Source organism: Corvus brachyrhynchos, unplaced genomic scaffold (genome assembly GCF_000691975.1).
Source record: "Corvus brachyrhynchos isolate BGI_N302 unplaced genomic scaffold, ASM69197v1 scaffold145, whole genome shotgun sequence".
NCBI lineage: Eukaryota > Metazoa > Chordata > Aves > Passeriformes > Corvidae > Corvus > Corvus brachyrhynchos.
The window spans coordinates 187,676-213,690 of NW_008238344.1; the positions used below are offsets into that span (position 1 = coordinate 187,676).

At 43.0% G+C, this 26,015-nt stretch overlaps 1 protein-coding gene across 2 annotated transcripts in view; it reads right to left on the reverse strand.

Annotated features, from left to right (window-relative positions):
* Nucleotides 1-6: 6 nt before the first annotated feature.
* Nucleotides 7-26,015, reverse strand: part of TAOK1 (TAO kinase 1) — a 33,035-nt gene continuing 7,026 nt past the window's right edge. The window contains exons 3-19 of one of the 2 annotated variants that reach the window (XM_008634382.2): nt 25,551-25,652; nt 24,690-24,735; nt 23,700-23,796; nt 22,791-22,904; nt 21,931-22,022; nt 19,365-19,458; nt 18,634-18,715; nt 16,574-16,741; nt 15,524-15,727; nt 14,222-14,356; nt 13,415-13,651; nt 12,539-12,667; nt 10,795-10,998; nt 10,069-10,308; nt 6,319-6,531; nt 5,051-5,233; nt 7-1,621 (exon numbers count right to left, since the gene is read on the reverse strand). In XM_008634382.2, coding sequence (XP_008632604.1) covers nt 1,160-1,621; nt 5,051-5,233; nt 6,319-6,531; nt 10,069-10,308; nt 10,795-10,998; nt 12,539-12,667; nt 13,415-13,651; nt 14,222-14,356; nt 15,524-15,727; nt 16,574-16,741; nt 18,634-18,715; nt 19,365-19,458; nt 21,931-22,022; nt 22,791-22,904; nt 23,700-23,796; nt 24,690-24,735; nt 25,551-25,652 — 2,802 coding nt within the window. In that variant the 3' untranslated portion in view covers nt 7-1,159. The remainder of the gene's footprint in view (nt 1,622-5,050; nt 5,234-6,318; nt 6,532-10,068; nt 10,309-10,794; nt 10,999-12,538; nt 12,668-13,414; nt 13,652-14,221; nt 14,357-15,523; nt 15,728-16,573; nt 16,742-18,633; nt 18,716-19,364; nt 19,459-21,930; nt 22,023-22,790; nt 22,905-23,699; nt 23,797-24,689; nt 24,736-25,550; nt 25,653-26,015) is intronic. The other variant, XM_017735167.1, reaches the window with a different exon arrangement.

Below are 26,015 nucleotides of genomic sequence, written 5' to 3' on the forward strand. Positions count from 1 at the left end.
GAAAGAGTCATTGGCTCAGCTCCTCCTGGTACACCATGGCAACTAAACATTTCAACAGTTGGCTACATGCTACATGTAAACAGGAAATTGCAACAAGCCAAAAAGGTAATAAATTGGTGGATGTAGTGTGTAATAATGAAAAACCCGATCAATGGCATTTTGTGACTATGGCATCCCTCAAAACACCTCTGGCATTTGAGACTGATTGGCTGAAAGTCTAAACATTTCTGAATGGAGCAAAAAGGACTACGCTGGGCTCCAAGAATTATTCTGATGCTTAGCTAAAATGAGATGTCACAGTATTAGCTGTACAAGTGCATTACTTACGCTCCTCTGCCCAACCTCATCTGAGCTACCAGCAGCACAGTCGGGGAGTGCCAAAGCAGACAGACAATTTCAAACATTCCTAGCCTGTTCTCTCCAGACAGGTTTACCTACAGAGTTCTCGGGCAGCTGACCAGTGCCTTCTGAGAGAATGTCACTTCTTACACGACACGGAGCGGGCACTTGGGTAGAAGGGCCCTGTTAAGCCCTGGTGTCTCTTGGCCTCTCTTCTCACCTTCTTCCTCACCTACAACTCTTTGAAAATGCCTCTTGGCAGAGGCAATACCCTAGAAATTTATCCAATGTAATGACAAATAAAAATGGAACAGAAGATCCAGCTGTTCCTCCCCTGGATGTTGGTTTAAAGGCAGCTTGCCTGGTTTTTGCAGGGTGGCAGATCGAAATTTATGGACATGGGAGGAGGTCTCCATTCTCCCTCAGACTTCCTACATGGATGGCATGATGAGGGCAGTCTGAGGCCCTTCTGTCCTGTCAGTGTGATGACCACCAGCCAACTCTTCTGACTAATTGCATATATTTCTCAGACGCCCTCCCAAGACCCCTCCAAAAAGTAAAAAAAAAAACAAAACAAAACAAAAACCAACAACAAAACAAAAAACCAAAAACCACCCCCCCAAACCCTGCAGCCAAATACTATGACATCCCAGTTAGTAAACACAAAACATAATGCTTTACAAAATGGATACAATATTCCATGTGCACCCAGCTTCCACACGTCAGCACCGCACTGAGGAGGCTGCTGGGCTGGTGTCTGTAGGCAGTTTCTGTTGGCAGACAGCTCCAGTGGAATTGCCACCCTCAGTTATTGTTTAAGTTATGTATAAGACATGTGTGAACCATTGGATATTTGTGAAGTAACACTTGTGCTCCTGCTCATGCCCTGCTCCGTCCGTCCCCCAGAAGCTGTCCGCCTCAGAGCCTGGGGGCTGTTGCGGACCCCTATAGCACTACTTCGAGGTACCCCCTGCATGGGCCCCGAGGGGTGACCCCATGGCTGGGGTCCACCTTGCATTGGATGGCCCCAAGCTTGCGGTGGGCCACCCATGGGATGACCCCAGTGAGGTCCTGCACCCCCAGTAGGATTGTGGGACCAGCCAGAAGCTCCCGGGTAGCTGTGGCTGAACGCCTCGGGGGAGAGATTAGAAAGAACCATATTACTAAAACCTAGCCTCATGCTTTCTGAGTCAAAGGCTTCGATCTCGCGAGCTTGACGCTCCAGCAGGCTTCGTATCCGCTCGGTGCGCTCATTCTGCAACGCCAGCATCTCCTCCTCAATCTAGGAAGGAAAAAAAGAGACAGTCTGTAGCAGCAGGACAGGCACAGCCTCTGGAGGACCTGTAACAGCTACTGAGGGACCTTCTCCCTGTGTTTGTGCAGGAAACTGGCTCTAGATCAGATGTCCATGGACATGCAGTCTGTTCTGAAGACAAAAGGGTGAATTTTTTAAGGGTTAAGTCCCGCAGACCCGCACAGGCCAAAGCATGGTGAACACCAATTGGAGGGTGTTGGTCCCTGTTCCCTGGTGAATACACAAATTTGAGGGATGCAAATCCAAAGTGTGCACTGATATCAACAGCTTGACATAGATTAATCTTTTAAGATGCAGCAAAGTCTACAGCCTCCATAGAAGCCTACTGGGAAAGCACCTTCAGGTGCAGCCTCTCAATACAGCTCATGGTGACCTTCACTGTTTGTAGCTGAATCTGATGATGATTATGATGATGACTGCTTTTTTCTCCAGGATTCAATGAACAAGCCCACATTCAGCTTCCTCCCTAATGTTCACTGGCCAGATTTTCTTAGCTCATGTATTTATCACCTCCTTTCCTAATTTGGTTTTCTCGTATTTCACTGCCCTGACACTTTCTCCAGGGTGTGTGGCTGAAGGACACAGGCAGTGCTGTTTGAGTTGTGTGGCAGATTATTAGCTAGATGATATGCAAGCTGGCAACACCAATTTCTCCCCCATAATGGTGTTCCAAATTGGTTTCCAAGATTACTTTGGTAGGGGCACTGGGATTAGCACTCTAAGTACTGAAAACACAAGACTATGGCCTCCTGACACCCATCAGACAGTGATGAAAGCCTTTCTTATTGAAATCTTTGCAGTCAGGTGGAGAACCAAAACCCATTATCTTCTTGCCAGAACTGAAAAAGCTACTTTTGGCCTCAGTGAAAAAGACCAAATGGGGAAAACGCAGCAGCCAAGACTTTTAGCATAGCTCAGTGGCATCTCCCTGCTGTCAGCAGCAACATGGCCAAGAGGTGTTATCTCGGTCTGTGCTGAAGGCACTGGGCAGAGCCTTGTACTTGTAAGCACTCTCTTGCCTGAGTCAGGGAATATGCAAAGCAATTTCATCTGGAATTTAGGAAACAATCTGCTCCAGCATGAGTCATCTCCTGAGCCATTTGGGGCTTTCAGAAACTCATTTTCCACTTGCCTGTTACTCTAGGTGAGTGACAGACTCTGCACTGAGCAGCCCTGGGCAAAGCCACGAAGGCAGCAGAGGAAGAAGGTTCCTTCTCTAACATTAGCTCTTTAAAATGCTCTGCTTGTTTTTTCCTGTCCTGCTATCTACGCAGAATCCTCCTTTTTCAATGTCTTCAGCATGTCATCGTTTTCAGTCTCAGTGACAGGTCTCGGTGCAACTGAACTTCACTGAAAGGCCTGACACTGTGTTAAAGTGACATCACTCAAACCACTCTGAAAATGAAGTGTCTGAGACATGTGGGAAGGAAACGACTAAATCCGAACTCTTTTAAAGACACTCTTGGGACATGCTCATTGCTGGTGCAATACAAACAACATTTCACATCAATGGGGCTTGGCTAGTCCCTCCTTACTCCAGGGTTGGACACGACACGCATGCTCTGGTGAGTTATGGTGATGGGCACCACCAAAAATAAAGAGCAGCCTGCTGAAAAGGAAGCAGATTTCTATGCATACGCTAACTTCCGGAATCTGGTTTATTATTGAACACCAGGGACTGACTTTGCCACAGGCTACACATTTATCTGTGCATATAAATGCAGACATTCATCTCGTGCACATACCTGCCCTTTCTCTGGCTGCCAGCTTCAGTTAGCACATGCCAGCAAACACCAGGTGACATTGCTGAGGGACCCACACCAGAACACTCGCAACTCTTAGTTCTTACAAAAACAGAATATCACCTCTCCTCCCAAAAAATACCCCTGCAAAAGAATGATGTGTCTGCCTCTGGACCCACATGTTTGCCCTTAAGTCGCTGCCAAGTGGCTGGAACCCCACCAAGGTCTCATTGCTGGTGCATGACTTGTGATTTTCATGTGCCAAGACTGAACGTATTACTACAGGAACCCATGAAAGCTGAAGCACCATCCATTTCTTTGCTATTCTAAGGCAATATAGGGACACAAACATAGAAAATTATGCTAAGTGATATTTTTACCAGTTTTTCCTCTCTGTGAAGTAGTCTTGCTACGCTTCCTATCCCCGTTACTGATGCCAAATCCTCCACAGGGGTTTTCCATGCACAGAGACTTCAATCCCGGTACACAATGAAAGACTTCTACAACATTATTATTGGTTGCATTATTATTGGTGCATTTCTTTGAGTTGCTGGCTTCACCGCAGCTTCTAACACTATCTGCAATATGTGCTGCTCCCACAGAGCAGGGAGCACTGGCTCACTGTGGCACTTCCTCCCTGAGCAGCTCATGCCACCAGAGGGCAATGCACCTCCAGAAAAATCCATATTCGTGCCAGGCTGTGATGGGAGCTGGGACCAAAATAACCAGCAGTGGTGTCTAAAGGCAGCTATTGCACACGGGTGACACACAGGAACTCTGCTTTCCCAAATTCGCCTATTTCCTGAGAACAGCTGTCTCCCCGCAGAAGACCAAAGCCCGACAGGACTGTGCCGCCTCCTTGGGGGTGCTCCCTCGGCTGGCCGCGAGGTGGGGCAGTGCTCTGTGGACTATCCCAGCATCCATCCATTAGCCCCTGGAAGAACTGCAGCGTAAAGAACTTCGAGGCCACAGAGTAATCGCCCCTACAAAGTTGGGAACTGTTGTGTGAATGGCAATGGCTGACACCTACAGGGTAAGTCCAAGGGGAAAACAACTGCAGGAGGAAGGCTGACAGTGTATTTCCTTCCACCAGTTTTTGGTGCATTTCCCTTCCCTTGGTCTGTGTAGGCCACTCATATTTCTACACACACGGGTCTGGCACTGCACAGAAAAGCAAACTTCAACAAGGAGCACCCAAATACACAGAGCCAACTACAAGCTGAGATCTGGGGAGCATGGGGAGCCATGCCTGTGGCTTTGGCTACTTCAGTTTGCTAGTAAGACACAATTTCATAGGGAAACTGCAGCTCCCAGCTTTAGGTTGTTACTGTGTGCTCCCTGATGGGCCAGGGAAGCCAATCTCCAGCTCACATACAGAGAGAACAGTTCTCTATCCCTTCTGCCCAGAGAGGCCAGTTCCCTCTGGCAAACTTCAGGCAGCTCTATCCCAGCCAGAAGCTGCTCACACAGGAGGGCTGAGCTGGCAGAAAGTTTAGTCTATGCGTCGCTGAGCTTTCAACCCTAGAGAGACAAACACCCAAATGATCTGTGTTACTATATACAGCAAAGTAAGAGCAGCTTCTCTCTCACTGGTAAGTGGAATTTAAGATCTGAAATATGGAGTATGCTAAGGATCCTCACATGCCCATTTTACCTTCTGCTCCAGGAGGGCCCGGCGGAGGGACACCCTCTGCTCAAGATCACGCAGCTCCCGATCATGCTGGGCTTCTGCCTGCATCTTGATTTTACTCTGATATGCGTTCAGCAGCTCCAATTCTTGCTGCAGCTGCATCTTCAAAACCTGGCACTCTGCTTCCTGTGCCTCATCCAAACGCAGCTGGGAAAGACAGACAATAGAGACGTTTCACCATGGGGTAACCACTGCTGACACTCCAGGGGAGGACCGCGGGGAGAGGGAGAATGGGTTGGGACATTGTTTTCTTAGCAATACAATTGGTCTCTATTGTACTTCACTTCGCTGAACAGAGGACCTATAGTGACAAAGACTGGTGACAGTGAGCCCACAGCACTGATGCAAGTGATGCTGATGAGCAGTGGCGCCTCAGGAACCACGATCCACACTGCAGAGACCAGACTGCTGGAGGTGCAAACATCCTCAGCTCTCCTTTTGCTAGAGGCAAGAGAAGCTCTCTTGCTCTGTTCAACTGGATTAACCAATTACCTCTACCCAGGAGACTTAAGTCCATAGCCCTGCCAATGCAGGACTTTGGGCACAAGGATATAATGAAATAAACCTAAAAGCAGTATGATACTGAACTTTTAATCTTCCCATCACAAATGAAGCCAGCTACCCTGCCTCACAGCGTTAAATTTGTGTACCAAGTGATGTGAGCAGGATGAAATATGCAAGAATTGCAAAGAGAAGTGCACATTTAGCTGTAGCAAGGACTCGAAGCATTGCTCATGTGGTCATTCCTTAAAGAAGGAATCCCTTAAAGGAGGAATCACAGAACTGTCTCAACACTTTGACCTCAGATTTACAGTCAAAACTGTGGACTCCTCCATGACTCAATGAGCATCTTCCACCAGTGGCACATGCTTTGGTTGGTATCATCAACAAATCAAAACCTAAATGAGTTAAGACAGCCAGTTGCACACTATTTAATGATGCTCTAACAGGGATGTTTATATTGCCATATTTCATGCAAAAGCAGTCCTCTGGCCACACAGATGCATCACTTTGCATCTCTGCAACAGCAGCTTCAGCTTCAGCCTGCCTGGAGGGGGTGGTAGGTCTTTCCTCTGCATTTGAACTCAGCTTTCTAAACACAGAGGAAGGACTGTGCAGGGAATGGCGTGTGCAGCAAGGAAGCAGAAAGCCTGCTGTCAGGATACAGAGCGGTTAAAATGCAAACATCCCTCTTTGGCTGAGGAACCCTGGGTCCCTCGGAGGCGACTCACAGCTTGTGTAGAGAGCATTTCATTAATGCTGTGATCATACTGCTCAGCCAGGATAGCCAGCTTCCGGGTCTGCTCCTCCTTGAGCCGTTTGAGGACAGCTTTATGTTCACTCTTTGGCGTGGTCTCCAGCAGATGGTTTCTCAGTGCTTTGTACTGTCTGGTTTGGATCTTGCATGTATCCTGAAACTGCTTCTTTATCTGTAGTTCTTTTGACTGGAAAGATGGAGGGGACACAAAGAAAAAACCAGCATGTTTCAAATGAGTGAAATATCCATTCAAATGGATATTTAGGATTACATTAAGGATATGAGTTCAAGAATCCACAAATGTATATTAACATCTACAGTGCAAGGAGGGAAGCAAAATACACAAGAGGCAATGACTATTGCTGCAGCTGCTTTGACACTGCTACTGTGCAAAACAATTACAATACAGACACTTTTATAACAAAGCTCCAGCCTAAATACAGCTGTCTCTGCACAAAGAGTCTCACATTTGTCACTGGACTGGATCCAGTCCTGGGTGTTGCTTTTCAAGAAAAGTTCTTGAGGGACAGGACTAATATTTACTAGCACCAAAAGCCATACTTACACTACTGTGCTTGTATGGCACACATATATATGAACAGCACTTAATGTTATGAAAAGAAGCAGATCTGCTGCATGGGAAAGGTCAGGAAAAAAGAGCAATGCTTTTTCCATTGAGGGTTTGATGAATATAAGATGTACTCTAACCCTTGATATTATGAGCCTGGTTTTCACAGAGAAACCCAAAAAATACTAGATGCTTTAAAATGTACACCACAAAACAGTACTATTGTGCTGGTCTAGCAAACAAAACAATTCCCCAGTCCCACTGGAGGCTTACTGGAGACGGAGTTTTCCTCACTTTGCACTTGCTAGCATCTCTGTATTGTTTTAGAGACACAGCTGTGATTGCACAAAGGGCTGGGAAACACCAACCCTAGAAAAGGTATTGGGATCCAGTTTTGCTGTATGACCTTGAAGGAACTGATTTTCCTTTTCTTTTACCTGCCTTCAGAGCAGCTTGTGAAGTTTAACAGCTAGTAAGTGTTTCAAGACCCTGAAAAGGAGGGTGTTCTGGAGTTCTCTGTATCTTTCTATGGGATGGCTGGCAGGGATACTTCTAACAAAGCAAAACCCAGAAGTGATGAGTGATGATGGTTAACTGACAGATGATCAAGTTCACCATGGCATGAATAAATAAATAAATAAACACAAATCACTAAAATCAGACATGAGGGCCTTCCCACTGTTAGGCACCATGCCAAATACTGAAGCACTAGAGGCACAAACAGCACAGGACCAGATTTTTGTTCGAGTAAGCTGGAAGAGCTCTGGGATCTGAACCAGTGGGGCAGATATCTGTGCGTGGCCACAGCAGCCCCTCCACTGCCTGCTCCTGGCACTAACTCAGGGCTCAGCAGGGCAGGTGATAAGCACAGCACTTGCAGCCACCTCGAAAGCTGCAGTGGGATCAAACAACACACCCAGCCCAAGCACATTTTCCTGCATAAAACAACAGAAACAGTTCGCTAACCTGATGCAGAGAACAGGACAAAGATGGGTTTCATTCAAATCAAGACATGTATCATGAAGAGGAATGCATCACTTTTAACCTTTCTGAATTTCACAGAAAGTTATTTCCTTCCAGGAAACCTTTAAGGTTGTTTCTCACTGCCCTTAAGGGAAGTGTCAGCAGGTTACACATTCCCATCAGGGACCTGGTCACAGCAAAACACTATCAACCTATTTTGTCCTCATTTTCTATGAAGTCTTGCTTGGACACCAGACTCTGTTTACAGGCTTCCAATCCAAAGGCTTTAACAACAGGAAACAGAAGGGAGGGGTAAGATTTCCAGTCAGACTTCTGACAAGATCATTTTGACCTAGTATTGTGAAATACCAGCAAGAGGATATTTGCATCACAATTAACACACTCAAAATAATAACAGCCGTTTTCACTGAAGGGTGAATTCTAGTTATGGGTCCTTCTGGTGCTGTCATAGAACAGACACTGACCGTTAAAAACCTGCTTCCAGGACAAAGAGCCTCACTAAATAACAAAGGGAAAGCCTGAAATGTGCCCTTGAGGGAAAACGTTGCTGGAGAGAGAAACTGAACAAATGGTCAAATTATCTATTCAATTAAGAATACTTGCCTGCATTAATCAGAAGCAGGAGAAGGAGTTAATGCTAGAGAACAGCCTTGATAAAGAGGGGATTGTGCTACAAACCCAACGGTTGTCCACGGACTGTGTTGTTAGCACTGCATGTACAGAAAGGTGCAGGATTGACAGCTCAAGCCTGAAATCCTTCACTAATCACAGAACAGCCATGCAAAGCAAAGTGCAAGCTTTCCATGCTCCCTGCAAAACGCTCCAGCCCTGTCCTCCCTGGAAAAGGGAAGGGGTTGGAGAATCTGCAGAGGTGAGAGGGCAGCCAAGCCCCTGCAGCACAGAGGTACCACAGATCCTGCTGTCCCGACTGCAGCCAGGGAAGGAGAATGGACATGCTGTCCACTCGTGTTTGCACCACATCACCTTGGGGAGGCAGAACTCATTCATGCTAATCTCAGAAGGATCAACCTAATACAGCTGCTTCAGTTTTACTCAGCTCAGAGTGCAGCACAGCTTCCCTGTGAAGTCATCAGCTATTTATACACTATATCCTTGGAGATTCTCAACAGTGATCAGATGGTCCCTTGTTCTCACAAGCCAGGTTTTCACTACTTAATATTATTCTAATATTAACAAATCAGGTACAATTTTTTCTTTTCTGAAGTTCTGTTTTCAAGTTGATTATTTTCTCTGTAAGAAGATAACTTGCAGGTGGTAAACACTAAGTCAGATGGAAAATACCATGAAGAGGAAAGATGCAGAACAACAAAGAAACCCCATGCTCAGTATGCCATACACTCATTTTGCTACTGGCACAGCTGAACACTGGGTGGAGAGAAGTCTGCCCCCTCAAAGGAAATGTACTAGGCAGCTTTGTGAAAGGCCTTATACTCTCTTCTCAGACACTTCAGAATAAACCACTGGACTTCTTTGGATGAAGTGAAGGTTTAAATGAAAATACTAAAAGCCTTAATTACAGAGGCCCCATAGTTCTGGTCAGCCACCACAGCTAGAAGGGCAGCATGAGAAACCCAGGAGAGACACATAGCAAAGGTCAGCGCCAGGAGCTTCCTGAGGACACTGCACTTGGCCAGTGTCTCTCTCTTTCCCCCTCCCCACTTGCCACCATGCCAGCTTTAATATAAAAACACTAACCAGGTGAGTTAGCCAAGACAACGGTGCAGTTCATTTTGATGCACACAGCAACACAAAGCTTTTGGGTTTTGTTTTTAAATGACACTGCTTCGTTACAGAAATACAGGTTTTATTTTTGTATATGGGGGAGAGAAGGATCAGAAAATGGTGTAGGAGGGGGAAAAAAAAAGCATACTGCAAACATTAAATGCATTTTAAACTACCCCAAAAAGGAAGGGACATTGCTGAGAAGAGCTTTTCAAAGAAAAGGAGGGACTAAAGCTGCCGTGGCCTGCCTGCAATACCCTGCAACCCTGATCACCACTATGGTACTCCTCAAGTTAATGAGCTTCAAATCACTTTGGCCCTGCCTGCACTGCGAACGGGTTGTAATGGACCACTTTTCCATGGACTCCAGCTCTCACCTGGAGTTTCTACATCACTTAGTACCTTCAGAGTTCCTACACCACTTAGTACCTTCAAGCTCTTGGGCTGCTGTCGGACCTCCATGACGTGCTTGCGCCGCAGCTCCCGCTCCCGGCGCTTGTTGTATTCCAGCTGGTTGGTGAGCTCAGTCTGGTGCTGGAGCCGGATCAGCTCGCAGCGCATCTTCTGGATGGTGCTGAGATGGCGGAACTCCAGCTCCTGCATGGACTCGTGCTGGCGCAGCAGCATGGCGTGCTCCAGGTCCTTCTGTGTCTGCCTTTTGTTTAGTTCCTAACAGGAGGACAGAGGGAATTATTAGGTTCTTTGTACTTACTTGGATTTCCGTTCACAAAGTGACATTTCACTTTGTTTGCAAGGGCATTTCTCTCTTTCCAAGGCATCTGAGGACAGACCACAGAGTTTCTTGGTCTTATCAGCAGCAGACAGCAATGCCACCGGTAATTTTTCCTTCCTCATTTCACTTTTCTTCTTCCTGTTCTAGATGCTCAAGAGGATTCACAGTAAGCATCTTCTGTTAACTGCTGTGTCTGATGACTTTTTGGACCTAACAATTCTCCTGCAAGAGGGCATTAATCTGTACACTGGATGCCACAGGAATTACCAAATGGCACTGCAAAGCATCAAACCACTGTTCTACCAAAACACTTTGGATGTGATAATGAACACTTCTGTTTGATTTGAGTTGGATTGCAGGTGGTCCAGTGAGATGCACTTCCCACAGGTGCATCCAGGTCTCATCTCTGCCTGTTCCCTTACCTCCCGAACCAGGTCCTGCTCCAGGTTATGGCGGCCCAGGAGCATCCGTCTCTTGAAGCGGCGACACTCCAGCTCCAAGTACTGCCTCTGACGCCTCAGTAAGTTGGCCTCTTCCTCTGCCTGGAAATGCTGGATGTTCTCCTTCTGCTTGGAAAGCCACTCCTGCTTCTCCTTCTTTGGAGTGCTCTGGTTTTCATTCAGCTCCTGATAATCGCAAGGTAATTAATTGTGGAATAGTTACATTAAGTTCCTTGGCTAATAAACTGACTAATAAACTACTGAATTATGTTCTACCCTCTCTTCTCAAGGTTGGTGCCATCTCAGCCTCTTCAAAATGCATCACATAAGGTACACTAAGGAAATACCAGGAGATAAATCGCAGTGGAGCCACTTTAACTACCACTTTTTTTTTGCACTGACCAAAATACTGGTTTATGTCCACAGTTTCCAGATCTACATATTAGCTGAAAATGTCAAAATGATGGGCTGCCACTGAAAATGCTTGGAGGTACTGCCATCCTGCCTGGCAAACATTTTTACAGGCTCCCAAAGGACTGAGAGAAGGAAAGCATTGATGTCCTGTTGTTCAAACAGAATCAGAAAATTTTTTGTGTCTTGCTTGATCAGAGCACGTACTCATTTTACAGTAACTCATCAAGGCAGAGCTGCTCACTGAGATGCCATAACTCACAAAAATAATGTAAAGAAGTTCACAGGTAAAACTTAAAGAGTTTCCACATTTGTACTACATTCAATGCATTGCTTAAAGTATCTTTGGCAAAAGACTCTGCTTGCTTGGATTACATACTAGAGATGCCCATGCAGTAATTAAGACTTGTTGTGATACATTTCAACTGAAGTATGAGACAGAACTCCTCTGTATTTCATCAGTGTTTCTTGGTGCTCTGTGATCTACTGCCCACTTAGAAAAAGATTCCATATTATTATAAAGAGCCCACGCTACTGTAGTTTCTGTTAGATCTTTCTTGGCTCTGCTGCTCTTTAGCCTTTTTTTTCTCCTGGGAAATGCCTACGTTTGGGAATATTCCCCTTTGGAGCAAGTTCTAAAGTTGTGTCACACAAGCTGATGCTTGAGCATTAAATAGTTCTTTCAAAAAAATTATTTATAGTGCTTATGGTTTCAATCACTCCAGAAAAAGAATCAGGAAGTTTCATTCTACAGTTTCTCTGCATTTCACAGGGATCTAAATTTTTACTAAAAAGCAATGATTATTAAATAAGTACACAGCTTTTTCCATTAAAATTAATAGTGCTTTACAGGTATTTTCCTTACAAAAAATGCAGATCATCTTTATTGCTCTGTTCTCTTGCTCCTGTACAGAAATATCATTAAGTGATAAGAAACTTCACTTAACTGCTGCAGTGAATGGCCACTATCTGCAACAACAATGTATAACAAAAATCTTCATGACCTTTCATAAACTACCTTTTCTCATTCCTTAGGATTGCCAAATTCCCATGTTTCTGGCTAAAAACTAGTATTAAACAATGGAGAGGTTTGTACTTTCACAAGTACAAAACATACAGGTATCAATAACTAACTAAATTCTCTTACTCAAAGGTCAAAGATATGGAACAAATATAGTACACACAGGACTCTGCTCACAAACTGCAGAACTCACTGCAGTCCTACGGAAGATCTCTGGTGCACAGTGTCACTTTTATTTCTGAATGTTCACCACTCTCACACTATATCACCTATTTTTCATTACAGGTGAGTTACCTCTTTCAGCTGCTCTTTACGGAGTTTATATTCTCTCTTCTGGGACTCCAGGAAACTGTTCAATTCTTTTTTCTGTTGGGCCTGAATATGCTGTTGAAATTTCTTCTCTTCATTGGCCATCACTTTAGCCTACAGCAAATCCAGCAGCAAGTCAGTCTGAGTCCCAATGGATTACAGCTCGTGTCCCATTTCAGCTCCAAGACCCAGAACTCATGGTAGCCACCACAATACTCACCACACCTCTGCACAAGTCCAAGTCAGAGGAGGTTGTTCTCACTCTCTCCTCATTCCCCATCCCATCAAGGCACCCAGCAGAGCCCTTCTCCAGTGCCACATTCCCTCAGCTAATCTTGCCTAACAAAATCAACATCTTATGATAAACTATATCCTCAGCCCTCCACTGAGAGATCAGAGATGAACAAAAATCGATAATAATTGCTGTAGGGAGCACCACTTCATTATCAATTATTTAAAAGCATAGCCCCCCCCATCCATACACAACTAGACAGTGAACATTTAAGTGTAGCTGGCACATTTCTCCGCAGGCTAATCTGCCTCCACAACACTCAATGGCAGGCAATTATTGACAGCACAGACATGGCAAGAGAGAGGAAAACCCTCACAGTGTTTTTTCTGGGGTCAGGATTCTAACATTCAGTGTAACGCGGTGCTGTGAAGGACGTACCTTTCCTCTAGTTACACAGCCCCTTAGTGTAAGGAGGTGATTATTAACCATTTTCTAATTAGCAATTTGCTTGCCTCCTGAAAACAAGACATCTAAGAGCCCACACTATCATCTCTAGATCAGTCAGGGGAAGTGGACAATTCCATGTAATTAACAAACATGGGTTGGTCTGATAAACCATAACCTCCTACCTCTTTTTCCATGGCTGCTTGGTGCTTTTTAATTAGCTTTTCCATTTCGGCAGCAAAATTGTTACGCTGTGTTTCGAGATCTTTGTCCAACCTGAGGCGGTGCTCGTCCATCTCTGCCTTCAGTTTATTCTCTAATGCCATCAGTTGCTTCTGGTGCTGCCGTCTCATACGTTTATAGCCAGACATCTGCTCTCGGAGCTCTGAGTCTTGTTCATGTTCCTGCATTTGCCTTGTCACCTAGGAAGATAACCACATCGGGCCAGAGGAAGTTAATGCTGCTTAATCTACTTTTCAGCAGTCTTCAAACCACAAAAGAAAACGATTCAGTTAAGAAGTATGATTTTGTTGTAAAGAAAAGCACACATCCTAATGGCAGCATTAAAAACTCAATTCTGCTGTAGCAGATAAACTCACGTGGGCTTCAGCAGAAAAACAGTACAATTGTTATAAAGCTGACACTAAATAATGGCCTTTTAGCCTAATACAATGAGGGTGGATACATATACACACATACAAATATTAATAGCATGCATATGAAAATAAAAACCAGCTTATTATTATAAATGGTTTCCTATATTCTGCTGGGTACATTGGGTTTGAGACTATTTAATATACACAAATTACATTTGCCCAGGTGTCGCACTGAAGCTTTTATTAATTGACACTAAATTATTTCAATGATAGCATCTCAGTCAACGAAGACAGCCCATATGCTGGTGGTATTCTGGAAGCTCTGAGAAGCTGCACAGAGCAGTGTTCAAAGCATCCCCTCCTGCAGAACTCCCCCAAAATCAACCCTCCACGTACCAGCGACGCTGTGCGTATGGTAGCAAAGTGCTCTCGGTTGCGATAATGAGACTTGTGGCGAGATACTTGGGGAGGAGACTGGGGTTCTGATGCCCTTGTCCGAGGATCCGACTCCTCTCTGTAGTTTTCTTCCTCCTTATCAGCAAATATTAATGTCAGAGAATAAAGAGAAACTGTGTTACTAAAGATTTTTAATTTCGGTCTCTTTATTTAAAAGGAAGAAAAAACCATTTTAGCATTCATCAGCCCTCAAAGATCCTCCTGCCAATGAAGGTACATACTGCAAAAGGAGTTCTGATCTAGGACCTTTGCTTCAGAAATTTCATCATGAATTTTTATTACTAAGAGGAAGATTACTAATTAAAGCTGAAAATGAGAAAAAAAAATGGAAAACTGAAAGCTGAGTTAAACAGTTTACTTCAACAAAACATGAAAGCTATGAAGTAGATTTTATCAAGTCTGAAAGACAAAAACAACATCTTTGTACCTCTGAAAGACAGAGGAAGATTTTCATTACACCCACTGCAGAAATACCTCAAAGCAAATTTAAAAATTTGTCATGGTGTATTCCACATTCTTATTTTGAGTTTGTCATTCATCACAGAGAGATTACTAGTTAGATATGATACACTAATTAACTCCCTGAGGAAATACCTGTGTCTTTGTTGCATATCTGGGCAAAGAACAAGACATTCTAGCCACACCTATCATTAGCCATGGAAACGGTAGTGCTTTGAGCAAACTGATAACCCCTCCATGGCAGGAGCAGCCCAGCTCAGAGGACACTCCCCAGCCCACCCTTTATCTGGCAGAGGGAAGTGGTTTCTGCTGCATTTCTTTTTCCCACACCTTTATTCATTAACCAAATATTCAAATCAAGTGCTGGGAAGCTGGGTGCTGCAGAACAGATTTCGGCTTCTGCTGTAGGTCCTGACCTTAGGAATTCTCTAACGAGGAAGTAAAAAGGGGAACTCTCACATCCAGTTGTCCAACAAGGCAGTGCTGTGCAAATTAAGGGCATCCACCAAATAAACCTATTTACAACCTGCCATTCCAACTCCTCCTGATAAAGCAAACTGCTTTTGAAATAACTGAATTACTAAAATAATTCTTAGTGAATTAACAAAAATAAATTATTTTCATAGCCACTTTCCCAAGTCTCCAGTGCACATTCATATACTTGGGGCACAATAATACAAACTGCAAATAATGACTTGGGAATGGGAGCAGCTGACTTCATACCAACCAAATTCTCTCCCACTTTACACCTTCAAAGTTCTCCAGTAAGAATCCAGTGCTTACCGGCTTTAAATGAATGACAGAGCTATTTGACATCACTGTGTGGTCCCCCTCCATCATATCCAGCTCGCTCTTATCATCCGAGGCATCTGGAAGACTGTTAACACTACTGCTTTGGCTACTGGCACTGATAGACATACTAGGAATGGACTGATTACTTCCAACACTGTTCACTGTTCCTGTCCTGCCCACACCATGATCTTGTTCCTAGGAGAAAGGAATCAGAAAGAAAATTCAAACCCATCCCAGTGGTACCTGCGGACATTACCAAATGGAACATTCATTCCATTTTTCTCTAAAGGCATCCACCTGACACATCATGGCACTTTCCACCCTCCAGGCATTGCCATGAAACATTTTTCACGTGGGATGCTGGGGAGAGAAGGAGTCAGCCTTGTGAAGATTAACTGGCTGATGTCAGATTCTTTTCAACAGAGAGCCTGTTAACAAGCTGAACTCGATCATGTATCAGCCACAGCGTGTCACCAGAAACTGCTGTGACACCAGCATCACCTGAGTGCTCAGCTGGGACCCTGCACCATGCAGGTTCCTTTGTGTACACAAGAACTGGAATTCAGAGTCTCTAGCTCTGCATGGTGACTGCAGCACTCAACCCAAAAAAGATAAATCAATTTCCTTGATGACCTGTTTTTCTTCGTCCTGTTTTTGTTTAATAAATCAAGTACAAATCTCTATGCCTTAGACTTAGAACAACATCCTCAGTAGATATGGTCAAAACAGAGGCTAACTGCAGTTGCTAAAGAGTCCTCATGAAGCCTCATACACAGGCAAAAAAGCGAGGGTTTACAGGACTGGAAGCTGACTGTTCAAGCATGAACACATGGCACAGCTTCTTGCCAGCACCAGGCATGTACCCTGTTTGTCCTTGTTTGTGCCTTGAGGTAGCTTTATTCCAAGCACAAAGAGGGAGACAGTGTTTACAGCCAGGTGTGTAAACAGCCTTCCTTCGTTTCAGCAATATCTGAATTGTGGTTATTTAAATGACAGTCTAATTTTTTCTGGTTCAGTGATGAAATCCAGCATTTCTCTTACCTCCTCCTCCTCCTGTGTTTCCACTGCAGGACCATTGTGGGCCTCCTGGAAGAGGAGCTTCTTCATTTTACGATACTGCAGGTTGTCCAGTTCTCTCACCGCATCCTTTGTTCTCTGAATCAGGTCTATTAACACTGTTTCGGGCCGCTCTCGAAGAACAAACATGTGCTGCAGAACACACAAACAGGTGAGTGGCCTCTCATGCCTCCAATGCACATGCTTTGAGGACACAGTGATGAGCTCTAGTTGGGTTTATTAGTCCTCTTCCCTGCACAGGAGGAGAACACCTTCACAGCTTACACCACCATTATTTTTAGACTTCGCAATCCAGGTAGAGTTCAGAATGATTGCTTTCTGATGGCAGACTTCCACCAAAAAAATAAAGGTGTAAAAACCCAGAAATGGCGTCTTACATGCCATGAAAACTTGCTCAGTATAAACCTGGACTTCAGAGACATTATCTACTTGTGGTTTAGTGAGGGAAGAGCAACAAATACCAGATAAAAGCTAAAGGTGCTAGACTGGCTAGCATCCTTAACCAAATGTTAATTAACTCATCAGCTAACTCTCAGTATAAAACCCTTTTCCTTGTTTAGAAAAGCTTGGGAATCAAATATTCATCATACAGCTCTGAGTCATAAAATAGGCTGTGAACCTTAAGAGCCTGGTCCTGGAACAGTTCCCCATGTTTTGCTCTTCTCCTGGAGATATTCAACATATCTGTCTGCAAAGGTGGCTACATTTTGCCAATAGGTAAAGCAAGAACTGTCTGTGTATGTCAGAAGCAGCTTTTGCTTCTCCAGATGCAATGTGCTGTGCAAGCATGAGTCATTATTAACACCACCACTACTTTCATTTTGTTCCTTTGGAGAACTGCACTGCTGTTTCCAACATGGCACATTCCCTACCTGTCCTTATAAAGTGGCATGCAGCTGTTTCAGACTATAGTTATGGAAGGAATATGTTCCCAAATGTTTCATTTCCATCAATGTTCTCTTTAATTGCAGCACATTGCTCAAAATAAAACCAATCCGTAGAATTCTGAAATGGCAGGACTATACACCCACACCGAAACCTTTCCCGGATAATTGCATTTCTTTCTGAATAGACAGTTTTCAAAGAGGCACAAGTCCTCAGAGCCATTTTTAGGTAAAAACATGCAAAAAGGTGCTGATAAAACCTTCATAAATAGCATCCATTTCCCTGCAATGCAAAAAATTTGGAAAAACACTGTTTAGCAGAAACAGGGCCAGGATAAAAAGAAACCCAAAATGTCACAAGCACTGTAAAGAGAATGACAAGTTAGCAAAATTCTGAATGCCACCTGATGCCACAAAGGAAATCCATCAAAGTCACACAAAAAAGCAGCCCTAACACCCATCTTCTATGTGAGTTCTGCTCACATGTCAGCCTTTTGCAACAATCTATCTACCCCACTGGCTTTGTCTCCAGACTAGAGTGAGCAAAGCCAAGTACCAGCAGCATCCAGGAACACAAATGAAGAATTAAAAAAGAAGCTAAGAAATAAAACAAGCCTGCAGACTGCTGAGGCTTTTTCATGCCACGGAAAAATATGGGGAGGAAAAACTGCTTTCTTTTGCCCCCTTTCCCCCAAGGATACCATTAGAACAGTGAATTTCAGGTCTGTGTAAAGCACATTGGAGTGTATACAGCATAGAACACAGAGGGAAGTAACAAAAGGTATTAGTTAGCTAATGCACGGCAGCTCTGTCAGGATTAATTACAATCACTGGAATGACTGAGTTTACAAACTAAAACTCTTGACAAGTTGATGGTCATCCAGTGTCACTTGATGGAGTGACCTTTTATGATGAGAACTCCAAGGCTGGCTTGGAAAGTCACCTGGGGAACACTCTGAGACACTGCAGACAGGCAGTAAAGCCAGGGCTGCCAGCTCAGTACACCCCACAGCACTCTCAGCTCAAAGGTGTTTGAGCATCGCTAACCATAACCTTGTACAGTAGGTGAGACAGATCGTCATCACAGGGCACAGCCCCTTTTAATACCACATGGAAAACAGAAAGGACAGGCAAACCAACCTTCAGAAGCTCCTCTGATGTAGGCCTGTCTTGAGGAATTTTCTGGAGGCAAGAATCTACGAAGTTTCGAAAATAATCAGACCTGTGTCAAGGAAAGAAAAAAAAAAAAATCCACCTAAGTTACCAACCCAGTTTAATTCATTAAGGAGTCAAGATCCTCACATCTGGATGCTTGTAGCTCCTAGGCCAAGGACTATGGTGCCATAAACCATAATTAGGAAGTTTTTAACTTTTGAAATTAGTTTACTGTATTTGTTGTTTTCAAAAGACAGTTGTTGAGGCTAGGAGGCATAAAATGTTACTACTGTGCTTTATTCTTCTGAAGTTTATGCAACAGACACTTGCCACACACAAGCTGTGTCTTCATCTTGCAAAGCAATACTTCAACAAAACAAGATTTAGAAATTGACTGTGCGGTTTGTGATAAAAAAACACTAAAACCCACAGTTTTGGCTAGCTTGGGAGCTTCCAAAGTTTACTGACCCATGAACGGAATTTTTTACAGGATTTCAAGTTCTTCCAGCAGCCTGTCCTGTTCCTACTACACTGAAGAGTCTCAAATGTATATTTAGTAATTGGTCAATTTTGTATATGAAATGTATAATGAATCTAATGAGAACCTTCCAGCTCACATCCTCCCAACAGGACTCCAGCCATTTCAAGAACTCAGCATGACAAAGCACTCCATTTACAGTGATCCCCTACAACATTCCTCCCTCAGCAATACTCACCATTCATTAGATTGTAGTGTAGGGGATTCATTCTGCGCTATGTGATATAAGGCACTCATTGCGTTCATGTTAAACAAAGGAGGCTTCCTTTCCGCTGCACACAAGAGAAAAGAAGTTTTTATATAGGGAGATAGTCTCATGTTGTTGCTCTTTTTTTTTTTTTTCCAGTTTACATCCCTTTAAAAAGAAAACCACATCAGCAAAATCCCTACTGCCTGAACATGGAACCCCAAACCAACCCTACCCTGCAATCAGACAGATATGTTGGCATACGTCCTGTGCCATTGCAGAAGATGAAAGCCCTTTGAAGATCAAATGCCTTGTCCTCTCAAGCTTTTAAATTACGTGGTTTATCATAGTTGAGTTCTCTGACTCATTGTAATGTACTAAAATAGGAGTAAGTTAACAGTAAGCTCTATACTGGGTGTTTAGCCACTAAGCATTCTTGGTTTCATACACCCCCCATTTGTTTTTTTTTTAATCTACAGTTGCTAAAAAGCTAAGAAATATTTATTTCTAGCAGGACAGCAGTGATGAAGAAAAAGCTGGTTACAAGAACCATCAAATCACACTTAACTGACTAAGCACATGGGCAGGAAGTCAGCAACAGGCCAACTCTTTATACTATTTTGAGAGTTGCCTTCTCTTTGGCTCTTCTCTCTTTCAAGCTTGTGTTACTCTTATAGACTGACACAGCATGAAAGCTTAATGAGGAAGGAGATGATCTCACTGTAACAACAAAATTGAAGCTTCATCAGAATGTTTATGGGGCAAACTTTATAAAGCTCGGCCTCGCCATAAACATTCCAGAGAAGCTGGTCAGGCCACGAGGACATTCCTACACTACTGAAAATGCAACAGAAAACTTTCCTTCCTCAAAAAAAGCCAAAAAAACCAACAACAAACAAGGAAAAAATAATGCTAGTTTTCTTATTCTGCTCCTCAGATTTGAGTCAAATAGTAGCACTGAACTATAGATCAGAGATCATGGTTCACTCATGGCTATGGCAGGATGGACTAAGCCCTACAAGTTCCTCAGAATGGGTAAATTGAGGACTTAAGTCTTTCTGCAAATGCAGAACTTTACTTCCTCTAATCTGTAAGATAACTAGTTGCTGCTATCAAGGATCAGACTGATTATTCATTAAACTATTTTAACGGAATGTTCTCTCCAGCTTTTTTTTCTTAGCTCACCTGAATAAAACAGAAATCTTCCAGAAACCCTGAAACTGAGCCCTCAATAAGACCATTTCTAAGAGTAAGTGATAATTTGAGAAGACTACCAGACATCTCATTTTCCTCCTGTCTTCCCATGCTTACTCAAAGCAACACAAATGAGCCAGGCACACAGACCCAGCCTACACTGCTCTGCTGTCCTGACCTAGTCTCACCTCCCACCACGCCAGCAGCCGTAGACGAAGCCCAACACGCTTCATCCTGCAAGAACGCGGCGTGCAGGACTCCCGGGGGTGTGGTGGCCATGAGCTCACTGCATTCCTGGAGCCCTGCAGGCAGCCAAGTCTCCTTACTCCACTCGGAGCAGGATTCTGTCATGACAGTCACACCCCTTCAACTTGCTTTATATTGGCAACCAAAAAAAAAAACCAAACGCAACAAGATAATCTCTGCTCTGAAGAAAGAATCTATTTCGCATCCTGGAAGAAAATGAAGTTGACAGTTTGGAATGCCAGACAGCATTTTTAGCTAAACTGTGCGGTTCACATGGATTAGTGTGTTCCTGAGAGCTCTCACTGCCTAGCTGGGCTGCTCCTCCATGGAGGTTGGGCTGGAGCATGAGCAATCAGATCTGACAAGGATGGGAGGACAGCCTCAGGTGCATGGGAGCAGTAGCGTGCATGGTGTGCTTCAGTGAGGGCATTTTTGTTCCAAGCAAATGCAACGTGTTAAATTTAAACAGAATGCCATACCAACAGTGCCCCTTTAAACTGACATCCTGCTTTAAAGGGTCTGTTCTAATGGCAATGCCATCATTTCTTTAGGCTTTCAGTTTCAGGTTACCACCTCAAAATTGGATTATTTCATATCTTTTCCTTTAAGGAAAAAAAAAAAAATCTATTCAGCAGTGATAACACACACTGAATACAGCTTTGAAGTTGTCCACTTTTCTAGAACTTCATCACTGCAGATTTTGTTAATGTATCTTAAATTTTCACAGAAACAATATCAACTTATAGCAAAAATGTATCTCCACACTGGTACCTTTAATAGTTGACTTCTAAAGCTGTTCAGCAATAGACTGTTTTTCAGTTCAGAAGTTAACTGCCTCTCCCACAGAATGTGAACACCCTTAGTGATATCACTTGGCCACTCTCTTTGTCTACATAACTCTATTTCTTCAGGTAATGCAAATACCAGTTCAATAAACATCACACTGGAGACTTGGTCTTGAATTCTAGAGTACATTTAGCTCTTTTCTCTAAAACTCAGGTCCCAGAGAAGCCAGGACAAGAAAGGGAGCACAAATCTCCTGCACTGTGATTCAGCTGAAGAAGTTTTAGGTACTAAATAACTACATTTAAATTTTTTTCAAAGAACGTTAACTTACCTAACTCAATACAGGTAATTCCAAGAGACCAAACATCTACTTTGCCATCATACTGCCCTTCATCCATGGCTAAAATCACTTCTGGGGCCATCCTAAGAAAGGAAATTGGTGCTCAAAATAGGCAATGCAACAAACACATTCTCTTCATCAGTACAAAATAGGCTGTTTCCCTGATTTCAGCTACCATAAACAAATCATTCCCCAAGCTATCAGGCATGACCATGGGATACTGGGAACAAAGACCAGGCACCCACACTAGTGCAGGCCTGCAGAGGCTGCTTGATGTTCTCCTGTGCTTTGCCCAGCTCCCCATCTATGAGTATCATCACCTTCTCACCCTCCCACATTTCCAATAGTTTAGCTGGCTGACCAACTCTGGTGAAATAATTATAACATGCAGTTGTGTAAACACCACACATTAGGTGTAAGAGATCAAAAGCATACAAGGGATCTGCAAAGGGGTTGGTTCAGTGAACCTGGCCTTTCCTATGAAAGAAAAAACACTTCAGTTATTTCAACAACCAGACGTGGTGAGAATACACCAATTGTTTAAACCACTGGGGGGAGTGATTAAAATATATTACAGATGATTCAATCCCACCTCTACCACTTTAGGTCAGTCTAAGTAGAACAGCGAAATATTTTTACTACTTTTTGCGAACTACAAATACAGGGATACTCAGTTTCTTGGAACTCAGAGCCTGCTTACTATTTGAACTTTTTTTCTAAGAAAGTACATTTCATCACCACCTCAACTGGAAGATTACAAAGCTAGCTCCAGTAAGACCAAGTATATTAAATAGCCAATACATGACCCTTTCACTTCACAAAGCCAGAAATAAGTAAAACTCTTGGCTTACCAATATGGCGTCCCCACAAATGAGTTGGCAGGAGATGCTATGGAAGCAGACCCAAAGTCAGCAAGTTTCACCTGTCCTGGCTCTGTCAGCAGGATGTTCCCTGCCTTGATATCTCTGGTGATAGAATACAAGTGTCAGTACTACTCCTCTCCAAAGAAGAAAACTCTGTTGGACAGACTACAAAACACACCAATATTCACACGTTCAAGCTGCAAAATATTCCCATTTCCTCCAAACACAAAGTCTTTAACCATTAGGTTAATTGCTTAAAGTGGCCCTTGATTTTGGAATCTTTTGTCTTAAATGTTAGTCTTAATGTTTGTCTTAAAAATGAACTTTAAATGGTGTAACAGGATAAGCTTCACATACAGTTCAGCAAAAGCTTCCGAACCAAGTGTGTCCTTTTTCAATGTTTTTTAAAAGGACTTCATAATGTAACTATTTGAATTCTTCATCCTACTGAAATGCAGCAGCTACTTTAAACACAAAGAACATTTGCATCCCAAACTTACTGTGTGCTTCTCAACGTGTGTGTTTGTGTAAAACTAATTTTTCAAGAATTAGAGCTCTCCCTGCCCCAGCATTCTTGGCCTCACAGCTCCTACAAACTGTGTGGGTGCACTTGCTATTCACTGCTTCAGGGACAATCAGCACTGGATCAAGGACTGAAAAGATTAGCAGATTCAAAGGAATTCTGCAGAAATTATGAACACCAGCTGTAAGAGAGTGCATGTGCAGATACAGAGCTTGCTAGTGTTTAGACTACTAGAAATCACCTGTTTGGGAGCATATGGATACTGTGGAAAGAAAATCTCTGCTTACAATGTTGAATTGGGGATGGAGGGGATACAATCAACAAAACAAATTACCTGTAAGTGTGTATGAGACAGCAAAAGTATAACCACTTACCTATGGATCATATTGTGAGAATGCAAGTATGCTAATCCCTGGAGAGCACCATGGGTAATTGCTGCTATTTCCACTTCTTGCAATGGCTTTTTATGAACTTAAGGAAAGAATTTATGTGAAATTCAATATTACAGAAAACAATACAGTTTGCAGCATGCAAGTGAGTACTGTTAACAATACAATCAGAAATACTAAAAGTTCGTTTTCACTAGGTTCAGTATGAGAAGCAAATGTAAAAATAGTTCACAGAGTACATTCTATAATCAGATGTAATCTTCTAACTGCAAACCAGCAGCTATTTACTACCAAAGAGACCATTCTCCAACCCTAAACTACATTCCTGTCAGTTCTGTGACCATTCTCCCAAGTAACTACTTGAGACTCAACACCCACTTTTCCATTAATGAAGCAAAATCCCAAACCCCAGAACTTTACAGCAATTCACACGCAAATAAATTGTAGCAACACAGGTGAGATTCTGGCAGTTCAGCTTTTGGTCCTGAAATGCTTCTGGCAAGGAAAGGAACAACTTACTGGCCAGACATATATCTTCAAAGAAAGTTCACTATAAGAAGTCTGATAGAAAAATGACCACTTAACAGAAGACCTCATCAAGCAAAACCCTAATACTGCTGTAGTGCTATTTTAGTCAACAGGCCTACAGTTGTTAGTAAGCATTAGGATCAACAGCAAGGGTTTTCAGAAGTAAATCTTGAACTGTCATGGCAGGAGAACCTAAAACTCAGAAGCAAACAAATAGCTGACAACTTTAAAATAATATGAACCAAGGAGAAACTAAGCACCTGGGAAAGCCAATATTCTACAGAAAAACCATTACAGCTATGCAAGAATCTGACAAATTTGACTGTGCCTGTTCATACACACTCTGGCCCCAAATAAAACTATATACTCAAAGACAATTCTGTGATGCTGCAACCTCCTAGTTCAGTAGGTTCCTGACTTTCCACCAAATAAACACGTGTGACTTACCTTCTAATAAGTCTGATGCTGATCCTAAACAATATTCCATAACAAGCTGTTATAGGAAGAAATCAAGTAGTTAGAAAATCTGTAACAGTAAATGTATGTTTTCTAGACTTGTATGGAGAAATCTAGAACTAATTCCTGGAGCACACAGTGCAGGCTGCCATAACAAAACAAGTGTTCCTTGTACCATAAACTCCATCCCAGCACTGTCACCTCACACAAGGTGAGTGCCACAGCACTGATCCCTCCCACAAGTACAGCTCTAACTGGAATTAGGCATAACCCTCCTGTGTAAGACACCAAGCAACACCACTTGTAAGGAAGGCAAAAGCACATTCATAACCAGTTAGGTATTGTATTACATATTGTATTTTATATGCACATACTTAACAGGAATGTTAAATTGCACTTAACAAGCTTATCAGAGTATTAAAGGGCTATTTAGGGATTTACTTAAGATTCTGTCCCAGTCAGATTTCAAAAAGAGAAACTAAAACTTTGCCCTATATATTTATTGAAGCTAATTCAAAAAACAGTACTTAAACTATTAGTTCAGTAATATGATTTCTTTAGTACATTGCACTACAAAACTTTATTAGTGATGGGTGTATGTTATTTCAAACACTCAGTTCATCAAGCTAAATACATCAGAACAGCAACACTTAATCTAAGCGAAAGAGAAGATTTCCGTAACTCTTGGTCCCAGAAAGTACATTCAGTTCTGCTGAGCACCTGTAAGGCCCTTGGCTACGCTCATCTCAGTCTGTGCAACACCAGTGCTCAGGTGCCTCCCAAAATCCAGCTGGAGAGATTTCAAAGCACCTTTAACCAAGGCAAGAGAAGTGCAGAGCAGCAGATGCTTACCCATGCTGTATGCTCCCGCAGATAGCAGCCTTTGTATTCTATACTGTTAGGGTGTTTTATTCTTTGGAGGAACTTGACTTCCTTAATAATATCCTGCCATTTCTGTAGGGAATAAAAGGAATAGAAAGACTTTATAGAACTGTTACCTTTTTTTTGGTTGTTGTTATTATGTCATTTAATTATGTTAAGAGGCAAAACTATCTCAAGGTTCAAATCAAAGAAGTTTGTATCAACACCATGATGTTCACTGCTTAACTCCTCAGCAGACCTACAAAGTAAGTTGCTGATCAGTTTGGCTGTATGCAAGGATCTCTTATCAATGTAATGCTTTATATTTGTATGCGTGTATAGGATATACTGGTAAACACTTAATATCTGAGCAAGTCCTCAAAAAAGAAGTGGTCCTCTATTAAAGGACACCATTTCTGTTGTCAAATCAAACACACACCCCAACCTGAAAGAGAT